The sequence below is a fragment of the Neodiprion virginianus genome, chromosome 4 (genome assembly GCF_021901495.1).
Source record: "Neodiprion virginianus isolate iyNeoVirg1 chromosome 4, iyNeoVirg1.1, whole genome shotgun sequence".
Classification (NCBI taxonomy): Eukaryota; Metazoa; Arthropoda; class Insecta; order Hymenoptera; family Diprionidae; genus Neodiprion; species Neodiprion virginianus.
In genome coordinates, this window is record NC_060880.1 from 14,288,405 (window position 1) to 14,308,392 (window position 19,988).

The 19,988-nt window shown below is 37.4% G+C and overlaps 3 protein-coding genes across 26 annotated transcripts; 2 read left to right on the top strand and 1 right to left on the bottom strand.

Annotated features, from left to right (window-relative positions):
* Positions 1 to 202: 202 nt before the first annotated feature.
* On the top strand, positions 203 to 3,691 carry LOC124301951 (uncharacterized). Its single transcript, XM_046757622.1, has 6 exons — positions 203 to 589; positions 797 to 1,016; positions 1,150 to 1,310; positions 1,400 to 1,590; positions 1,677 to 1,950; positions 3,145 to 3,691. Coding segments are annotated over exons 1-6 (1,284 nt in total). The 5' UTR covers positions 203 to 588; the 3' UTR covers positions 3,582 to 3,691.
* A 716-nt stretch (positions 3,692 to 4,407) lies between these two features.
* LOC124301960 (NADH dehydrogenase [ubiquinone] 1 alpha subcomplex subunit 8) lies at positions 4,408 to 5,647 on the bottom strand. The gene is made up of 3 exons (XM_046757636.1): positions 5,352 to 5,647; positions 4,863 to 5,038; positions 4,408 to 4,765 (listed from the first exon to the last, which is right to left on the bottom strand). The coding sequence occupies exons 1-3, from the start codon at positions 5,478 to 5,480 to the stop codon at positions 4,543 to 4,545; spliced, it is 528 nt and encodes a 175-aa protein (XP_046613592.1). The 5' UTR covers positions 5,481 to 5,647; the 3' UTR covers positions 4,408 to 4,542.
* Positions 5,648 to 5,698: 51 nt separating this feature from the next.
* On the top strand, positions 5,699 to 19,821 carry LOC124301923 (inositol hexakisphosphate and diphosphoinositol-pentakisphosphate kinase). 24 transcript variants are annotated; one of them, XM_046757534.1, is made up of 31 exons: positions 5,699 to 5,791; positions 5,829 to 5,853; positions 6,554 to 6,613; positions 7,299 to 7,406; positions 8,737 to 8,937; positions 9,031 to 9,171; positions 9,277 to 9,376; positions 9,447 to 9,601; positions 9,727 to 10,019; positions 10,112 to 10,306; positions 10,409 to 10,495; positions 10,623 to 10,811; positions 10,973 to 11,070; positions 11,266 to 11,403; positions 11,529 to 11,763; positions 11,872 to 12,080; positions 12,172 to 12,398; positions 12,480 to 12,616; positions 12,799 to 12,931; positions 13,044 to 13,283; positions 13,370 to 13,483; positions 13,598 to 13,752; positions 13,842 to 13,990; positions 14,313 to 14,360; positions 15,624 to 15,974; positions 16,609 to 16,788; positions 16,887 to 17,130; positions 17,362 to 17,390; positions 17,471 to 17,582; positions 17,655 to 18,023; positions 18,251 to 19,821. In XM_046757534.1, exons 3-31 carry the CDS (start codon positions 6,581 to 6,583, stop codon positions 18,741 to 18,743), a joined length of 5,163 nt encoding a protein of 1,720 aa, XP_046613490.1. In that variant the 5' UTR covers positions 5,699 to 5,791; positions 5,829 to 5,853; positions 6,554 to 6,580; the 3' UTR covers positions 18,744 to 19,821. The 24 variants fall into 24 exon arrangements, with proteins under 24 accessions (XP_046613490.1, XP_046613493.1, XP_046613471.1 ...); XM_046757537.1 differs by lacking the exon at positions 6,554 to 6,613; XM_046757515.1 differs by having other exon boundaries at positions 5,789 to 5,853.
* The last annotated feature ends 167 nt before the right edge of the window (positions 19,822 to 19,988 follow it).

Below are 19,988 nucleotides of genomic sequence, written 5' to 3' on the forward strand. Positions count from 1 at the left end.
GAGTGAAAGAAATTTTGAAATCGTAGAAGCGGTGAATATTCAAGCTAGGAGTACGATCGGCCATGTTGATGTTAAGTGATTTTATTTATTTCATCATTGTTCATAATAAATATTATCAGCAATCTATGTTAGCAGTGACTGACATACAGACATGCACTTATATTTAATCTACGATTTCAACATTTTTCTTGTCAAATTCGTACTTCCGTTCTCGCACTATTCGACAAGGAAATTTCTCGCTCCTGACGTCATGAAGTACATGTCGATGTATGCGCAGAACGAGACCACAATTGCGTCCGCCGAAGGAACACACCAATGAAACACACCTTAATTCATCTTCTAATGGTTCTCTCCAATGTGGAAAAAGCAGCTCGTAAACAGTACCAATGACTGAATAACATTGCTGAAAACAAAATTAGTACAGTGGCGTCCTATCTGAGATCTGTTCAAAACTTCGAATACTTCGAATTGCTTTCAAATATGGCAGCTCCGTAACTTTTGGTCGTTTTATTTGACTTGTTACTCTCGAGTAACTACAAGATCGCTGTACACCAGAAACTTGCGTCGTATTGATCATATTCTACGTCAAGTAAGTTAAAAGCTTGCTTTACTGATAGACAGAATCAATTTCCATAACTAGCGAAAGCGAAAAATAGCCGCTGGGGAAAACATACGGCTTAACCTTTCGCGGTTTCAAACGACTGCTAGTTCATGCGAGATGTCAATGTATTTTAACATTACCGAAATTGTGGGAAAATTTTTATTGAAACTCCTTTTTTGACTATTTGTCTTGAAGTGAACATGACATCGGTATCACGAGGCAGAGGATGGGCAACGGCAAAAAATCGCGAGGCCGTACTGCGGAGACCGGGACCAATTGTATCCCAAAAAAATCCTGACCATCTCAAACTGATTGGCCAAATCGACAGTCTCAGCATCTATAATGCCACTCCGATGTCCAAGATAGATGAAATCGACGAGTTGATCCAAGACGCGGCAAGGCAGAAAGGACTCAGGTACACAAGTGACTTTTCTATATGCTGTCTACTGGAAATGGACTCATTCAGGAATATGGTTGAGAAAAATGATACACTTATTTTAACTTGATTCTTTATAAAATATGAACCTTGTATGCTATGAACTTCTCAGGTCTGTATTCGATACACTGCATACACAGGCACTGGAGGACAGACAATTTGGAATAAAGCTGGCCATGCTCTTTAGTTACAACCAGATCAGCGATCAGCAGGATGAAAATGGCACAAAACTGAGAAGTATTCTTTTGTCTACTTTGCAGAAGGATTACGAAAGTGAGTGTCAGAGGGAAAAGATTTGAAGAATGTGTTTGCACTAATGTCGATTCAATTTTATTGAATTCATATTGAAATGTTTTTCTCAGGAAAGGATGAAACTAAAGAGCAATGTATGATGCATTACTTGAATGCCATGTCTCTCTTAGGCGAAGTATATTATCAAGTGCGACTAGCCACAGGAGAGCCATTGCCGTTGATCGGAGTGCCTTTGCTTGAATATATGAAAGCTCTGCTCCAGTCGGCGTCTGAAGAAGATATTGAACTCGTTGCCACGCAGGTACAAGTGTAATAGTTTTTAAACTCTTTCGAAAATGAAAGATTGGGGCTAGCAACTGATATTCCATTGATATGTTGATCACACAGCTTTCGTTGAATGGAAAAAAAATCCGAACGTCAAATCAAGCAGAACTCGAGCGATTTCTTATACATGTAAGAACAGTTTTGGTGAATCGTAATCTCAGTTCCCAATCTCGAGGTATGTTACTGCTCGCAGTCGACTTGGCTAATCAATTATACGAGCCGTTGTCAGGTGATCTGCAAGCATTTTATTTAGCTCAACTTGGCGACGAAGCAATGATGCAGCTCCAGCGTTACCAGAATGTTAAGAATATCGTTAAACCAAAGGACCAAAGGAATGGTAATGAAATGTTCATGTGACACACACATATACACTAGGGTGGTCCTTATTTAGGGTCTTTTCGATAATTCCTGCGGACAAGGCGGAAAAAGTTTGCAAAAAAATCAAAAAAAATGTACGCAAAACTTGAAGCCTGTAGGTCAACTCTAAGAACTGCCTCCAAGGCAGTGAAATTTTCCATTTAAATAACATGGAAATTCAAGCTTACTACATTCTTTTTTTTTCCCCGCCTTAATAGTGCTTCGAAAAATCTGAAATGTGGTTTACGTCTTCCCTGTAGTCATAATTATTGTTTAAAAAATTGGCCGATTTCCAGCGATAAAAGTTTCTAAATCCCACAATCTCAAAGTTGTGTTTCTTGGGATTTCGAAACTTTTATCACTGGAAATCGGCCAATTTTTTTTTAAATACCTATGACTACAGGGAAGACGTAAACCAAATTTCAGATTTTTCAAAGCAATATTAAGGCGGGGAAAAAAAAAGAATGTAGTAAGCTCGAATTCCCATGTTACTTGAATGGGAAATTTCACTGCTTTGGAGGCAGTTCTTAGAGTTGACCTACAGGCTTCAAGTTTTGCATACATTTTTTTTGATTTTTTTGCAAACTTTTGCCGCCTTATCCGCAGGAATTTTCGAAAACACCCTAAAAAGGACCACCCTAATATACACACACAAACACAAACAAACAAAATATGTTGAAATTACTACTTTACATATCCTTCGATTATCGTCATTACTGAACTATACAGGAGGAAAGGAGAACAAGATAATTTCTAATTTGATAAGATAAATCTTCGTATTTCACAAATTATTTTCTTACCTTCGTTTCCCTTGATGAAAAAATAACATACCTATTAACCGACTGACTAATGTAAATGGACTGAAACATGTAGAATATGTTCATGGGAGTTGAAGTAAAAAGAAATGGACAGTCTAAAAGTTTGACAAATCATAGAGAAAAATCGTTGGAAGAATCTGCATATCAATAGAATTATTGGAAAAATTTAAACTTCTGTTATGAAATGCCTGTAAAACTTTCACGTTGAAGAAAAGTAATAACGGAAAATTCCTTACAGTGTGATTGTGCCTATTGTTTTGTATTCAGACATGTACCGCAGTAAAATAATTGGAAACAAATCGAACTTGTAACACATTGGAAGTTGATTTGTACAGACGTATTATATGAACTTGCAGATACTGCGAGAAACACCAAGTATGATAGTAATCGCAAAGAACGATTGAGTAACGCGAGCAGCGGTATTGGAACCTTGGCGAAATCATTGAATGTGGAAGAAAGTGCAAAATTCGAGATTTCTCCGAAGTCTTACGAGCAGAATTCGTCTGGGATGATAAATTCTCAGTTCGTCATTATATCTCACCAATCTCAACCATCTTTGCCAAGGGCAATTCGAGGATTAGGCATAAGAGAGAACAGAAAAGAAAACACAGGGGACAGAAAAGTAAAAGGTAAAAAGGACAAGCTTACTGACGAGCAAGTCTGGTCATCCAAGCAACATAATTCCAACAAAAGCTGGGGCCATGACGATAGATTTGACAGAGACTACGAGCAAGATAGGCATGGAGCTCGTTCTGCGTCCAATAACACCGACAATTCTCAATTCTCAAATTAAATGAATGTGAACAGTAAGGCAGTAATTATACAATTAAGAAAAAATGAGGTAATTATTGATAAAGTTAGGTCGATATATGTTGCAGGTTAAATATCAGTAATTCTATTATTCAACGCCAAAAAATTGATGCCGTATGTGAATTTTACAACAGTGTTTTATCATAGGTTGTGATATGTTAAGTTATAGAATTTCGATTTTTGAATTTCTATTCATTGTCAGATATTGGTATTCGTATCGTCAATTTCACAAAGTAATTTACCTGAAAAATGAATTTGTACATATTCTATTTTACCATGAAAACATTGACGTTGAATTTAGATTGTTTGAAACCTGCTATATGTTTTGGAATCAGCAATGATTAGCTATAGAATAATTTCATTAATATGCTTGTAACTGGTGGTTAATTACATTAACAAGTTTCAGCATATTAGAACAGCAGCTGAAGGCGTATTTATCGCAATTCCGTTGTTAAGGCATGTAACGGAACATTTTTCATATTTAATACAATGGTCAGTCATAAAATAATTGTTAGGTTAACTAACATATGCTCTGTTCATACATAGCCAATTTTAATTGAGAAAGACATACCTATGTGTACTTACCACTAATAATTTATAGTTTTTTCAAATTTTGAATACATCACAAATTGTCCAAGGATCCACTAAAATTCAAGTAGGTATGGAAATTTTTAATCCAGACTCTGGAATGTATCCCAAATGTACAAACTAAATTAGAGTTTCAATTTCATTTGGATCATCTTCCCCTTACAGGAAATATGGCAAGATTTTTTTTTCAATATACCGTCACAAATAAATGGGAAATAAAATTATAGTACAGGTATAGATTGTATTTACACATTTCCTGTACACAAGAGTTGAGCACTACGATATGATATAGTACACAATCCGTCCACTATGTTCTATAAATAGTTAATAAGAAATTGATTCCATACTATGTGTATTTAGTTTCCAAATATGGATCTTGCACCAAAACGTGCTGGCAGGCGTTCGGCGTCGTCCGGTAACTTTGGCGCAGCATCAGGGTAAACTGCTTTGGGCTCAGGTGGTGGCTTGGGCCTGGGTGAATCATGGACCTTTACTTCGCAGAAATATCCAAAGGACGGCCGCTCTATATTCAAGTTATCCAAAACACATTTGTCATAGACCGCTTGTGTCAACCGACAGCTGAAAAGACAAACAGGGAAGATTTTAATTGCTTTGTCGAGAAAGAAAACAAATGCTTCTAATTGCTACGGCAGCCAATGATGTCTAGATAAAGTACCGATTAAATGCCATATCTCCGCTGCTCTTGTCCAGGCAGGTTGCGTACTGAGTAAATTCATCGTAACAAGTTTTCTTTAATTTGCGAAAAAACTCCAGAGCACATGCAGTCACTGCTTTGCCTTCGTTCAAGCAACTTCTAGGATCATCCTCTTCTTGACGACACAACATAAATTCCTGGACAGAACAAACAGCATTGAAAATCGAGGTTACTTATCCATAGAATTGATGCTTACAATCAATATCTGGTCCAGAAGATACAAATCATCATCAAAAACAACAAGCCAACTGAAAATTTGTTTTATTTGAGAATAATGGATCGTAGACTCTGTTTCTATGCTCCATAAATTACATAATAATTCTAGTGACGTTGGGAGGAAAGTTATTTGGGATACAAAAAACAGCCTGAGCCTGAGTCGGAAATTGAAATTTCGGAGTATCGATGGGTCGATGAATCAGCCGAGCTACGTGAGATTGAATATTCATTTACGTTATTGTGGTGCTCGCAATGTTTGCCCATATGAAAAGCTGCGGCGCGCAGAGATGCTGTACCAACGTTAACCTCCTCAACAGTCAGTTCCTCTTCGGAAGGCAGGTACGTTGAACTTGTGATAACCATTTCGTACCTCTGTATCGGTTAGCGGCCGCTTTTCTATATAACTTAATTAACTTATTTTCAGAATCCTCAAGAATCCGTGCAACAACCCGAATGTCACAAATAAAACCCCCTCGACCTGTTCACTAGCATCTGCAAACTGCAAAACGCAAGTGACGCAAGCGCAGATCCAAAACTCCGGTCGAACAGCTGAGAGACAGATGTGACAACTCTTAAACGAAAAATAACCGATTCCGATTCATTTTTAGCACACTCTTCGCCGTCTACTGGATTCGTTGTCGCGACGTTATTGCAGTAATTTCGTCGATTCGTTGGTCGCGTCGTTATTGCAGTAATTTCGTCGATTCGTTGGTCGCGTCGAGAGAAGAGGGAAGAAGTAGGTGATGAAATACTTATGCTAATCAAATAATTGTGTACACCAATGTTTCGTAACCCGGACGGGCAACTCTGGACCGCTAATCAGTAAAATATAACGAAATAAATAAAATCCAGCTGGTCTACATCGAAGTATGACACGCGATATGGCTGTCAGCTTCACATAAAATAATCAGATTATCACTACTGCGTGCTAGGTAGAAACCGACAACTTCGAATTACACCGCGCCTTTCTTGCTACACTCCAAATTATATTCAAATGAGAAATACTTTCGTTCCTTCATATTTCAGGTACAAACACAGTGTTACCTACTTTAGCTCCGGTACTGTTGTCAATATTCCAGCTTTGCCATCATTTCCTCAAATTGGAAATCAGTATTTTATGTTTCAACCTTATAAGTTTCAGCCAAATTTTCTTTACAAAGATAACTAGACTCTAGGAATAATTTATTTGTCAGAATCGCAGTTATTGTTACTGCGTTCAACTCACTTCAGTGAATTTTGGGTACGGATTGTAATGTTATGGCTTTTTTATGTTGTAACTGACAATTGTTTCAATGCTCAGGGTCAATGCAAATATTTGATTAGTTGGTAACAAATTCACAGACTAACTGCTAAGTGTTGCAAAAATTACAGAAATAATAATGTGTATTCACTCTAATAGAAACACTGACCACTTGTCATATGATATGTAATTACAGCGAGAAAAAGAAAGAGACTTCTCTGATATGTCTTATACGGAATTAGAGTACGGCTACCAGGTAAGTGTATTCATTATCGACTCTGTATGAACAATTTTCTTTTCCTGTAAATTTACGCTGTTTTTTTTTTCTGTAATTAACGAACTAGCCCAGAGAAAGTATTTGAAGATCATATAATCGTTTGCGTATAATAACAAGTTCTAAACTAAGCATTTGCTGTTGGACTCTGAGTTTTATCATACCAATGAATATCCATCAGTAATTTGGTTGTATTACTATATATTTTTGCGCCCTTAAAGTGGTCAATTTTGAATTGAACTCTTGATATCATTAGCTTGTGGCTGGTTTTTATGCCTCCCTTTTTTTCTTCACGCTTGGTGCTCTTTCAATTGTAATCTACGAATATTTACGACTATGTTGACCTTTAGCCTACAGCGGCAGGCTCAGCCTTCTTTGCCTAACATAAGTTTATTGTCACGGTACTTATCTAGATGCTTTTACGCGTAGCCATGGACTAACAATAGCACCAGCTCATTATTACTTCCTAACAATTAATATAATTTCGGTTCTAGTTTCTTGGATCTGAATTTGTCATGATTTTTTTTTTCATCATTCGGGGAAGGGGGAAAAAATAGAGAAAGCAGCAAAATCGAATTAGACACAACAATGATCACAAGCCACGCATTGATCTGCTATTGGCAAAGCAACCGAACGATGTCTTACTTAGTTTGCATTCTACGAACAGGATCTGAAGAATGCAACAAGACCAGTCTTCTACGTAGGAGATATTAACCCAGGGCAATCCCCCCTCGTCGGTCAGTCCTCATCTTCGATCTACCATTCCTCGGTACGAGTGAGTTCAACATTTTAATACTAACTCAACAATTCTAGGACTTCACTTTCCTTCCTCCAGTACTTCGATCATTCCCCTCGTTTTCTCTCCCTTGCTATTTATTCAATAATTTACTTTTTATACAGTACCTTGAAAACAATTTCACACGACATTACGCAACAGAATGTCTTAGGCTAATTAAAAGCGTTGTAAAGTCAAGGTATTATCAAATTCTATCTCTGCAACCTTGAAACTTTTAGTTGTATTCGCAATCTATGTAAACCAACCTCAGCTTTTTCATACTCTAATCTGCAGGCTTATAATCGGATAATCTTGAAGTTATAACGTAGTAAAAGCCTGAGCTACTCTATCATTCTTTAAATATATATGGTAAATGCTAAAGCAAACATAACTTAGTGTAGTCTTTTTTTATAATGCTGATAAGAGGTCACAAATTACTGCACTACTTTAATATAGTCAAGTGATTGTTCAGATATCCAGGAATCAGAAGCATATCTTTTTATTAGCTCGTTTCAGCTTTCGTTGACTGTTTTCTTTTTTATATCTGTATTGATTTCATTTTTGTAAATAATTTTTAAAAAACATGTCTTCCTGTTTCCCTGCAGAAAATTTCTGAAAATCCTAAGAAATATTTGTGCCAGGGTTTTGGTATGTAGACACTGCTGTTCGTTTGCCCAAAATGATGTAATTTTGAGCTGTTTCACTTTTCATGATTTATTGTGAAAACCGTAAGATCAAGTGAGAGGAAAAAAATTATTCAATTCTTTTCTTTCACTGTTCTCATAATTTGAGAGATCATTGATCTTTTCATACGCACAGTAATGGTTGTACTGCAGCTATCAGCGTTAGTGAAATCACTTATGTGCTCAAATTGTTATTAGTTATTATCGCCAATTTGTCCAATGGATCCATTGCTGATGTTTTCATTCGAGAACGCAGATAATTCACCCGAGTTTTGTTATTGCGATGCTTGTTTTGTAAGTATTAGACAAATTATAATTTATTTCACTAAAAATCATTCATCTGATATCCCCCAACCAATCAGATTGATTGTGTTCAAATTCTAGTCTTTAATGTCTGACAATCCAAAAATTTATGAGGTAAGGTGATACAAAAAAAAAAATCACAGTCATCCTGTTTTAAAAAATCCCACTAAGAAAGCAATGATCCCTTCCATAATGATGTCAGACCTAAATAAAGGCCGAATCTATCTTGAAAGTCTGAAATAAAAGATTCAATGAGAATTGTTTGCCCAGTTTCATTTTCTTCGCTCAATCTTGTGGAAGATCATTATCATTTAGCTAACACCGTTACACATATGTACATCTAGGATCTGCCGAAAGGATGCCTAAGCGAAGATGGATGCATGGGAAGTACGAATTCTCTGGATGGTGAGGGAAAGCAAGTCTTGGTTGGTGTTTGTGCAATGGCCAAGAAGTCTCAGAGTAAACCTATGAAGGAGATCTTGACACGGCTTGAAGAGTTCGAATATTTGAAAATCATTGTTTTTCCGGAAGAAGTCATACTTAAAGTGAGCGAGTTATTTTATCTAATCTCTATCTCTCGGATCACACACGCTGAAAAATTCAGCAACAAATTTTCAATTATTCATTAACGTTTTTAGGAACCTGTGGAAGACTGGCCGATAGTCGATTGCTTGATAAGTTTTCACAGCAAAGGTTTTCCGCTCGATAAAGCTATACAGTATGCCAGCTTACGAAATCCATTTATAATTAACAATCTGCGTATGCAATACGATATTCAGGTAAGTTAAATAGTATGTAAAATGTCTAAAAGTTGCTTCATACTTAGACTTAAGTCGAAAAGGTTTTGTGCGTCGATTCGTTTTTTTGTTTCTTCCTTTATTTTGGGCTTACAGGATCGCAGACGAGTTTATGCGATACTCAATGGAGAAGGCATAGAAATACCGCGATACGCAGTCCTGGACAGAGATTCTGCAGATCCAAAGCGTAAACTTATATAATTCTGGACTAACACATTTATCCGCAACGAAAATTAGTAACGATTTATTCATTGCAGATCATGAACTGGTTGAATCGGAGGACCACGTCGAGGTGAATGGTATAACATTTAATAAACCGTTTGTTGAGAAGCCAGTATCTGCCGAAGATCATAATATTTACATATATTATCCAACATCCGCGGGTGGCGGAAGTCAGAGATTATTTAGAAAGGTAGGTCGAACGATGATTCAATATTTATGTGAGCTGAAAAATATCTAACATCCTTCAAAATTCTACAAAAAATGAACCTCATGCTTGTCGATCCCAATTAGAGCCAATTATACATTGCTGTACAGATTGGCAGCCGCAGCAGCGTTTACTCACCAGAGTCTCGGGTCCGGAAAACTGGATCTTACATATATGAAGATTTCATGCCGACTGACGGCACTGACGTTAAAGTTTACACAGTTGGGCCCGATTACGCTCACGCCGAAGCAAGAAAGAGCCCGGCTCTGGATGGCAAAGTGGAACGGGACTCAGAGGGAAAGGAAATACGCTATCCCGTCATTCTTAGCAATGCTGAAAAACTTATAAGCAGAAAAGTATGCCTCGCCTTTAAGCAAACCGTTTGCGGGTTCGATTTGCTCAGGTAAACGTAGCTCTTGCCTCAATTTTCATCCACGATTTCAGTGTCTGGGATTTTTTATTTCAATTTCTTCAAGCCTATTACGTTGGTTACAGAGCCAATGGTCAATCGTTTGTCTGTGACGTTAATGGATTCAGTTTTGTTAAAAATTCGAACAAGTATTATGACGATTGCGCGAAAATTTTGGGTAACATGATTCTCAGAGAACTGGCACCTACTCTTCACATTCCCTGGAGCGTTCCGTTTCAACTGGATGATCCACCCATTGTGCCCACTACATTTGGAAAAATGTGAGCATCTGGAATTGCAGACTGTCTGTTATTTTGATCACAAGATTCGTTTGAGCAATGTAAACAATACAATTTGATTGTTCATTGAGCTCTTCCTTTCAGGATGGAGCTAAGATGTGTCGTTGCAGTTATCAGACACGGCGATAGAACTCCCAAGCAAAAAATGAAGGTCGAAGTTCGTCATCCCAAGTAAGCTTGCAACTTTTTGTAATTTGATACTTGACTGAAAATATTTCATCTACCTCGATCAATTCTGACGGTTAATTTGACACTGTTCGAAATCTAGCTACGAATTTATTTCCATTACTTTAATCAGATTTTTTGAGATCTTTGCCAAGTACGATGGTTACAAACACGGTCACGTCAAACTAAAGCGGCCCAAACAGCTTCAGGAGATTTTGGACACCGCACGTAGCTTGTTAACGGAGATTCAGCATCGTGCTGCTGGACCAGAGTTGGAAGAGAAGCAAGGAAAACTGGAGCAGCTGAAAAGTGTCCTAGAAATGTGAGCAGTGAGAATCAAATCGATAAATTTGCAAGAAAAATGCTGGATATACGCCTCGCCTATTTTTTTTTTACTACTGTCTCGTTCTTTTTGATTTTTGATTTATTTTTTTCGAACAGGAACAAAGTCAGCTATAAATTTAACATATTGTTTTTATTCAGGTATGGCCATTTTTCAGGAATTAATCGTAAGGTCCAGATGAAATATCAGCCTAAAGGCAGACCTAGAGGGAGCTCCTCAGACGACGGTAAAACCAACAGTATGCATGATTGATTATACTATTATTTACTTTCGATTTCATTTCCGTTCAACATTCGTTCACCAAGTGTGCTTTTTATTCTATTGGAGTACTTCGATTTTTCATTTTAATATGAAAATTCATGGTCATTCCAACTTTCGTGATTCGAACTACTGGATACTTGTCTTCAAAATTTGAATTTTTCTCTTCTGTTAGACAGATTTGGCGAGCCATCTTTGGTGCTGATTCTAAAGTGGGGCGGAGAGTTGACGCCAGCTGGACGCATCCAAGCCGAAGAACTTGGCCGTATATTTCGGTGCATGTATCCGGGAGGTCAAGGTAGACACCTTAGTGGTTCGTATCTCTCGCCATTATTTTTTATTCTGTTTATTCCTCCCTTTCCCAAACAACCCTAAATCCCTTATTCATGAGCAATCGACGAATGTCTCCATATGACTAATTCGATTTGTACCGTGCAGGAGAATATGCCGGTGCCCAAGGTCTGGGTCTCCTTCGACTGCACTCAACCTTTCGTCATGACTTGAAAATTTACGCCAGCGATGAAGGCAGAGTCCAAATGACGGCTGCAGCTTTCGCCAAGGGTCTACTTGCTTTGGAGGGCGAACTAACTCCCATTCTGGTACAGATGGTCAAAAGTGCCAACACCAATGGACTTTTGGACAACGATTGCGATAGCAGTAAATACCAAAACATGTAAGTAATTATCACTGTCTATTTTTTCCTTATTTTGCTAAAGAAAAAAATCTATCAATGATTCTTGCTATGTTTCGTGATCCGCAATTCATGCATTTATATTCTCAGGGTAAAAACGCGACTGCATGAACTACTGCAACAGGATAGAGAATTTACCCGCGAAGATCGCGAGCAGATAAATCCCGGTAATGCTTTGAGCATAAATGCGGCAATGAATTTTGTAAAAAATCCTGTAAGATGTTGTCAGCACGTTCACGTTCTTATACAGAAACTAATGGACATTGTCAGGATTAAGAAAGACGATCCCAAGACGAAAGGTGAGGGTGAACATTAACTACGATCTTTTGTAGAAATGCTCATGTTTTTGTTACATTTTTTAACACGGCTTGTTACGGGCTGCACTTCCAGATGCTATTCTGTACCACGGGGAAACATGGGAATTAATGGGCCGCCGGTGGGGTAAAATTGAAAAAGATTTCTGCACTAAAAAGAAGAGGTTCGACATATCGAAAATCCCCGACATTTATGATTGCATTAAGTACGACCTGCAGCACAACAATCATACGCTTCAGTTTGATTATGCGGAAGAGCTCTACATATACTCAAAATATTTAGCTGATATTGTCATACCGCAGGTAATACCAACAATTTTTGACTGTATTATAGTAAAAGAATTTAATATATTGTTTGCCTAATTTCTACTTTTCAATTATCAGGAATATGGACTAACCGTTCAGGAAAAACTCACCATAGGACAAGGTATTTGCACACCTCTACTGAAAAAGATTCGAGCAGATCTTCAACGAAATATAGAGGAGACCGGCGAAGAAACTGTCAATAGATTAAATCCACGGCAAGTACAATAATTTTATTAAATCCTTACAAATTCATTTCGTCTCTAATTATGTACTCGAATTCCAGAAATTCGAGGTCGTTGATATGCTATTTTTGTCACGCAACAACTTGATTCACATAATTTTGTAGAATATTTATTTCCATCAGAATCAAAAAGTCGAATATTTATTTTGTATTCAGTCGTATCCTCCATTTCAGATACTCGCACGGAGTTTCAAGTCCTGGAAGGCACGTCAGAACGAGATTATACTTTACAAGCGAAAGCCATGTTCACTCCCTACTCACTGTACTGCGATATGGAGGATTACTTGATGTAATGATCACTTTTTTTTCCCCTCAAATAAGTTATCAAACTCAAGCCATGTCGTTTAAGACATATAGGGTTTTTTATTTTTCATTACTTATGTCATCCGTTACTCCAATAGGTGGTCAAGGACGAACAATGGCGACGCGCAATGGAGTACGTAAGCATGGTATCAGAATTGAATTACATGTCGCAAATCGTCGTTATGTTATACGAAGATCCAACAAAGGATCCAAGCAGTGAAGAGCGCTTCCATGTCGAGCTTCACTTTAGTCCCGGAGTGAACTGTTGTGTGCAGAAAAATCTTCCCCCGGGACCGGGTTTCCGGCCGCATTCGCGGAACGAGAGTAATCATAATCTCGTACGTTTTGATATTGGCAATGTATCGATATGCATTTATTTGATGCTGTCGATTTCTAAAAGTACGTCATATTTATTTTTGCACAGGGTGAGGCGGGATCAGGTGCAGAAGGCAGCTCTCAGTGCAGCACGCGAATCGAAGAGGAAGATTCCGAATTAAGTATCTTGGATGACAACACAAATAGCCCGGTTACAAATTCGGTAAGAAGAGAAATTGACAAGTTTTTGAAACATGCATTAGCAATGTTCGCAACATCGAGCTTCTGGAGAATATTTTCGGTGTAGTATTGTTATGAAATTTTTCTATAATCATAGAACACTTCACCGATGGAAACAGACGAAGGCAACTTGGCCTTGGATGGCGAGAGCCCGAAGGCGAGTAAAACTATCGATATGATGGACCTGGATCCCATAATCGACGAACCTTTCGATAGTGGCTTTCTACAGAGTTCGGCGCCAATTCCAATCAGGTGAGGAAACGTGTATCGATATAGATAGCAATTGGATAAAGAACAGATATCAATGAGCATAGATATTTGAGATGGATAGTTTTTCACAGCGCGAGAACAGTGGCGGGTCACGAAGCAGCTAGACTTGGCAGCCAGCTAGCAGCGAGTCAACGTCAACGTCGAGAACTGGAGGCAGCGGGTATCAATGAACCAAGAGCCAGAAGCTATGACCACCAGAGACAAGAAAAAACTGTAAAACGTTTGTACAAATTCTGCTTTTTCTATTTGTTCGGTGAACTTCTTATAACCTTTTATATTCCCACATTCTACCAAGCCCGTAAAATTATTAAACTCCCTATCCTCGTCCAAGCCACTAACAAAATCTAGTAATAGTGGAAGCAAAAATTTATGTGATCTTGACATCGACTTTCATAAGACAAGTCGTATGCCTGCAGTAGCCAAGCGAGGCGTGCACAGAGATTCTTGAATCTTAGTCACGCTGCTGAGAGTAGAATAATACTGGCAACATCGTTATTCTCATTTTCAATATCGAGTTTGTAACAATTCGATTTTTTCCATAGCTGCTGAGAAAGTGCAATATCAAAGTTTGGATGCAGTCAATAAGGAAGGTATGTGGTTTACTCTCTAGTACAATCACTTGACAGAGTTAATCACCAACATACGTAGGGATCTAGGAGTTGTCGTAATTTTATCGACCATGGCTCAATCCATCGTTTAGCAAATAATCACAATAAGTAATTGACTAGTAATTTTACCGATGTGAATTTATGTTTCATATTTGTATAGCAATCTTCGCACAACATTTGGCAAATATCAACGACATACCATAAACTATTGCACATCAAAAAGACCTAAAATAATTTTGAGAAACTACCAATCAGGTTATTAATAGTTCACTATCTGCTTATTGACTGCTTTTCTATCAGCTATACCGATATATGTAAATTGGCTCAACATCAACCATTCTAAGCGTTGTATCGTATATCATGCTGTGTGCAGAACTTTTTAGCCTGTATCATCAGAAACGTTCATCTGTAGAAAATCGAAGTTAAATTTTATTCTGTAGATTCGATTTCATACTTTATTCGTTTATGATATGAAGATCACTACAAATTTTTCAACCATTTTCAAGCTTTCTACACAATTGTTCAATTTCTACAATTCGATTTTACATAATTTACCCTACACAAAGCGCTTCTCTTTCATGATTTTTACTCCTTTTAATGCAATGCACTCTACCTTTTTCTCTTTGCTTTCTATCTCTATTTCTCCATGCAAGTAGTTTCTAGCGATGATTTAAATTGTTAAATTTATAAAAAGACACCACAATCAGACCAGAATGAATTCTGATATGCTCAACCATGTAATGCGTATCAGTTTATTTAGAAAAAGGATCAAATGTTACAAGCTTCTTCAAAAATCGTGTAAATTTCCTTTTAGTTTCATAAATTTTTTCGAGAATTATACTTTAATACGCATCAAACAGTGAAGTACTAACAATGTAGTCTTCAATTATATATCGACTGCATAGCCTTCAAGAAAACAATGAGATAGTTTCAAATATCATTTTTCTTTCTATATTAATTGAAAATTCATTTTTGATGTTGTTATTTATTTATATTATCATTTATTTCAATAGTGTTCTTTGCAGTTGAAGAGTTTCAAAATTGTCAAAGTAGAAGTTGAAACTCGTCGTCGCTACAGGAGAATTATATTTCCAACAGGATTATCTGGTGTTGGGTTTTTAATAAAATATTTTGTTTCTCTTTTCATCCTTCCTTCGCCTTGTCCTCTATTCTGTCACATGACTTTATTTCGACTTATTAATTTCCTTGTACCATCTCATTTTATAACGCATAACTTATAATCAGCCGATTGCTGTCAAAAGTCACTAAAGCAAGAAACTGATCTGAATGTTGCCAATCATTGCGAGAATATCTGTAAATTATCAAGGGTGCAAAAGTCATTGAGACGATCATTTACTCTAGCACACTCGCTCAGTTCACCCAATATGCCTGTAACCATGGTTTTCAATTCCAATTCATCTTCGTCTCCGTTGATAACTTTTCACCGAGTCCCTCTTGCCTCTCCCGGTACAGTCTGTGCTCCCATAGACGAAACAAATTCGTCTTATACCGTAGCCAAACCGCAATTATTGACGCAATTTAAGAAGTATGGCAGATCTTACACCGAAGCAACTTTGTCTAACTTTAAAGTGTGCGGTGAGTTTACTCTGATGCCAGTCAGCTCATATATCCATATTTAACAATTTTTTGTTCCTGTAAAACATAGAGATGAATCACTTTCCTACACGTTAGTTACAAAGCTTTTCTCACAATCAGATCTAGATCCTTATCACGGGCTAAGTTATCAACGCTCTATGCATATATCCACATTGTGATTAATCATTGAGGAAATCATGTTCGTGCGAATAACAAACTGCTTTTTAATACAACAAATATTCTCAAATAAGTAGCCTTTGCAGCCTAATCTTCTGCACTTTTTCTCAGATGAAACTAACGGCACACAAAATTCAGACAGAATCAACTGGATCCTACAATCATCGATTAACATGTGTTACATCGGTGTAATTAAATAAAATTAATCCGTTTCATTATTTAAGGTATTCCCTCATCTTGGTAAAGCTTTAAATAACTCATTGCTTCAGAATTATGGTTAATTAAATGTTTGCTTGACTGGGAAGCTCAGTAGAACATTTGTCTTTAATACAGTTAATACATTTATCCTGCTGCAATCGCAAAATATACCCCTATAGTCCGTAATACCTGTATTCTCTCCAAAACTCTGATCCCGGCACACTACCTAGAGTCATTCAACCTTGCCCTACCTGCACAGCAAGACGCTATCGTCACAGCGTCTCTGGACAGATGACCTACTTCAAGATGCTCGGATACAACGTTAGCAAGAAGCTTACCGGTTCTACAAACAGCCTGTTCAGCACAGCTGTTATCAGCGGATCGTCGAGCGCCCCGGACCTCAAGGATATGGTGCCTCAGCACGCCTCTGCTGTTGCAGGTAAGTAGCTATGCTCCACGAACCCCAAAGCAGAGCTAGAAAATAGTAGAACAAGTCCCTCCCTCCATTAAAACTGAAATGCTTTCGTTTTTGCACAGCTATAGATGGATTCGGAGGCGTCCCACCAATCAGACCATTGGAAACATTGCATAACGCACTGTCTCTGAGACAGTTGGACTCGTTTCTAGAAATGATGACTAGCCTGTCTTTTTTCCGCACTCCGGCATCCTCGCCGCCTAAATATCCATCTCCAGGTGGATCTGTTCACGGGTCATTCCTCCAAAATCTAAGCATAGGCAGCATCGGTCGCGAATACCATTCCTCCGATAATGAAGTCATTAGGTAATATCAAAGCTCGCATTTGACCCTATAAACTTGCTTGAAGTAACGACGGTATTTGATATATAATTTAAAGGTTTCATTCTTACGTGTTTCAACATTTATCAGAGCATTTCAATTACCTCTGAAAAGCGAGCGATTCTCTCCGTGCGTGTACGAATAATTTTCAATTTTTGTCATGTACGTAATGCCCACTCTGATTAATTACAAATTACTGAATGAATCTGATTATAGAAATCAGCTGTCACCGACCAGTCCAAACAGTGAGTATTTTCAAAGTTTTTAGCCTCTTGAAGCCAACGGTTGAAGGTCTGTTTAAACTTTATTACTCTGTCTTTTCTAGGCGCAGGTTGGAGCAGTGGAGCGCCATCTTTTTTGTCGTCGGAGCCATCTTCTCCTGCTCCTACGTCGGCGGGTGAATGTAGCATGTCTACCAGTCTCGGTAGCAATGACGGGTAAATTTTGCAGATTACTTTTTTTATGACCACCTGATTCATTAATAGTTTGTAATTGTCTTTCATTCACAGAATGCGCGTGTTCAATACGGCGCACGAATTTCCCAGAACACCAGATTTGAACCTAGACCTAAATAACATCTGTATGGGAATAGATCAAGGCTGCCGAGAAAGCCGTGGAAGTATATCTTTTACAGATTACTACAGTAACGAAGATGGCCAAATTTTGAAAATCTGCCAAGACGATAGCTGTAAGCTCATCAAGAAATCAGTATGTGTTGATGATGCTACAATCATTGATAACATCGATGAAGACGAGGACCATACTTTGACATTGAGACAGAGCAAGGTGCAGAAGAAACAAGACATCAAATTTGTTTTCAAACAGCAGGAAAATTCTAATCCGGTACAACCGAGTTGTAGTTATAAAAAAATTGGAAGGTAAGGTCAGTTCAAAAATAATATTAAATATAGTACAAACAATTGTTTAATAGCAAATTTTTTTTCTTTTTTTTCATCTATCAGAGTATTTTGAGATTGTATAGCAGCTTTTATGGCTTTATAATATTAATTAGTATATTTATCTGTATGTGTTCAACTTTGATTGTTAAGAATCACATTTAACAACACAGTCAGATATAGATAAGCAAAATATTTTTTCACGCTAGATTCCGTGTGGAAAGTATGGAAGTTGCGGATGATGACGTTAGGATGAAAGACCAGGTTACAGTGTGTACCAGCAATCCGAAAAGTGTGATCCAATCTGTGTTAGTCAAAGAGGCAACTATCGAAGGTGGTAGAAAAATATCAAAACCATTGTTCAGTAATGAGAGTGATGTTGATTTACAACAAACGACTGAAATACGGGCAATCTCCAAGAGCAATTATTCAAAATCTGAAATCTGTCCTCTTTCACCACTACATTCGAATGCAGAACTTGACTCCGATTACCGGAGCTTTACTCCAATTGAAAAGGAACTTTCTACTTTGGATGATCTTGACAACACAAGAAACTCGGAGGTGATCCTCACCCATCCAATTCCCATCAATGGATCGAGAATTAACAAACCATCTGAACCTGTACTTACACTAGCGAGCAGTCTTAATGACGGTACAAATGTTAAAGTTGGTTTTGACGTTGATACCGAAAAAGCAGGTTAAGGAAGAGAAATAATAATTTTGTAACGATGCTTGATAGGATTGTTCATTTAATTGATGTTACATGGGAAATCACTTTAGTATTATTACCAATGACTGTACCGCACTTGCTTTGTGCAGACCCCATTCTCCGTAGAATTTATCGATTTTATCACGCTCAACGTCAAATAACTACTTAATAGTTGGATCATGATTAATTTATTGATCTTGAAATGCAATTCGTGGTGTTGAGTAATAACTAAAAGAAGCGTTAATTGATGTCCATTTCTAGAAGGACTTGTTTGAAACCTGCCTATGATTGTCAATTCATATCGAAGCATTTTAATCATATTGTCAACAATAACAGATTGAATAACCTGCTGCACGATATATGCATTAGAAAACAAAACCTATATGTGAAACGATTCAACGTTCCTGCTATCGTGACAAAGTCACGTTAATTTGTGTGCTTAGATCACCATGAATCTAATGACTAGAGACAAATAATCCTTATGACTCATGGAAATATGAATGTAAAGTTGTTTCAGTTAGAAAGTTTATTGAACGATTGACAAATCGGAGTAAACTCCGCAACTTGAAAATATGTATAAATAGACTTGATTAATTAGTGTATCTACACTGATTTGTAATTGTGTTAATATTATCATTGCCATAATAATCACTTGGACCTGTAAAGCTGTACAGCAAAAATTACGAAATTACTTAACTAAATTTTCAACTGTGGCTGAGTATTTATATGATCTTCATTCGTAGACAATCTGAAATTATTACAGCGCCTAACATTCATCTGTGATTTTAAAGCAGTATAATTTACGTTGTTTGTTTTCCCTGAACAATTGTGTCATGTCCTTAATTACGTCAAAGCGAAATGTCCTAAATCGCCACTTAGTTCAGACAAAAAGGCAAAGAAACTCACAGACGTTGTTTCAGAATTGTACTACGTAACTAGTATTCCGTATTTATTATGGTGCCACTTATACAGATATCGATGCACAATTGTGAAATAGTTAAATTTTTTGTTATGTTGTTAGATCGTGTTATCGGCTGTAAAATAGTAAATAAATCAAAACATGTTACCAAATTCAAATTAATTGATCAACCTAATCATTTATCCCGACGAATTTCTATCATTAACTTTAAATCCTGGCTCCACTCAAAATCCGTTTAATATCCCGCTGACTGTCTGAACGCCATCCTGAATCGGATTATGACCAACCGATTAGTTACAACAGTCAACGCAAACAGTTA

Excerpts from the sequence above, each read along its gene's own strand:
- LOC124301951 (XM_046757622.1), top strand. Across the intron at positions 1,017-1,149 it reads GCAAGGCAGAAAGGACTCAG|GTCTGTATTCGATACACTGC; the intron begins GTACACAAGTGA and ends TGAACTTCTCAG. Across the intron at positions 1,951-3,144 it reads ACCAAAGGACCAAAGGAATG|ATACTGCGAGAAACACCAAG; the intron begins GTAATGAAATGT and ends ATGAACTTGCAG.
- LOC124301960 (XM_046757636.1), bottom strand. The coding sequence starts at position 5,480 with ATGGTTATCACAAGTTCAACGTACCTGCCTTCCGAAGAGGAACTGACT. Across the intron at positions 5,039-5,351 it reads ATTGCGAGCACCACAATAAC|GAATTTATGTTGTGTCGTCA; the intron begins GTAAATGAATAT and ends TGTTCTGTCCAG. Across the intron at positions 4,766-4,862 it reads GGAGATATGGCATTTAATCG|CTGTCGGTTGACACAAGCGG; the intron begins GTACTTTATCTA and ends TTGTCTTTTCAG.
- LOC124301923 (XM_046757534.1), top strand. The coding sequence starts at position 6,581 with ATGTCTTATACGGAATTAGAGTACGGCTACCAG. Across the intron at positions 16,789-16,886 it reads GCACGCCTCTGCTGTTGCAG|CTATAGATGGATTCGGAGGC; the intron begins GTAAGTAGCTAT and ends GTTTTTGCACAG. Across the intron at positions 18,024-18,250 it reads AGTTATAAAAAAATTGGAAG|ATTCCGTGTGGAAAGTATGG; the intron begins GTAAGGTCAGTT and ends TTTTCACGCTAG.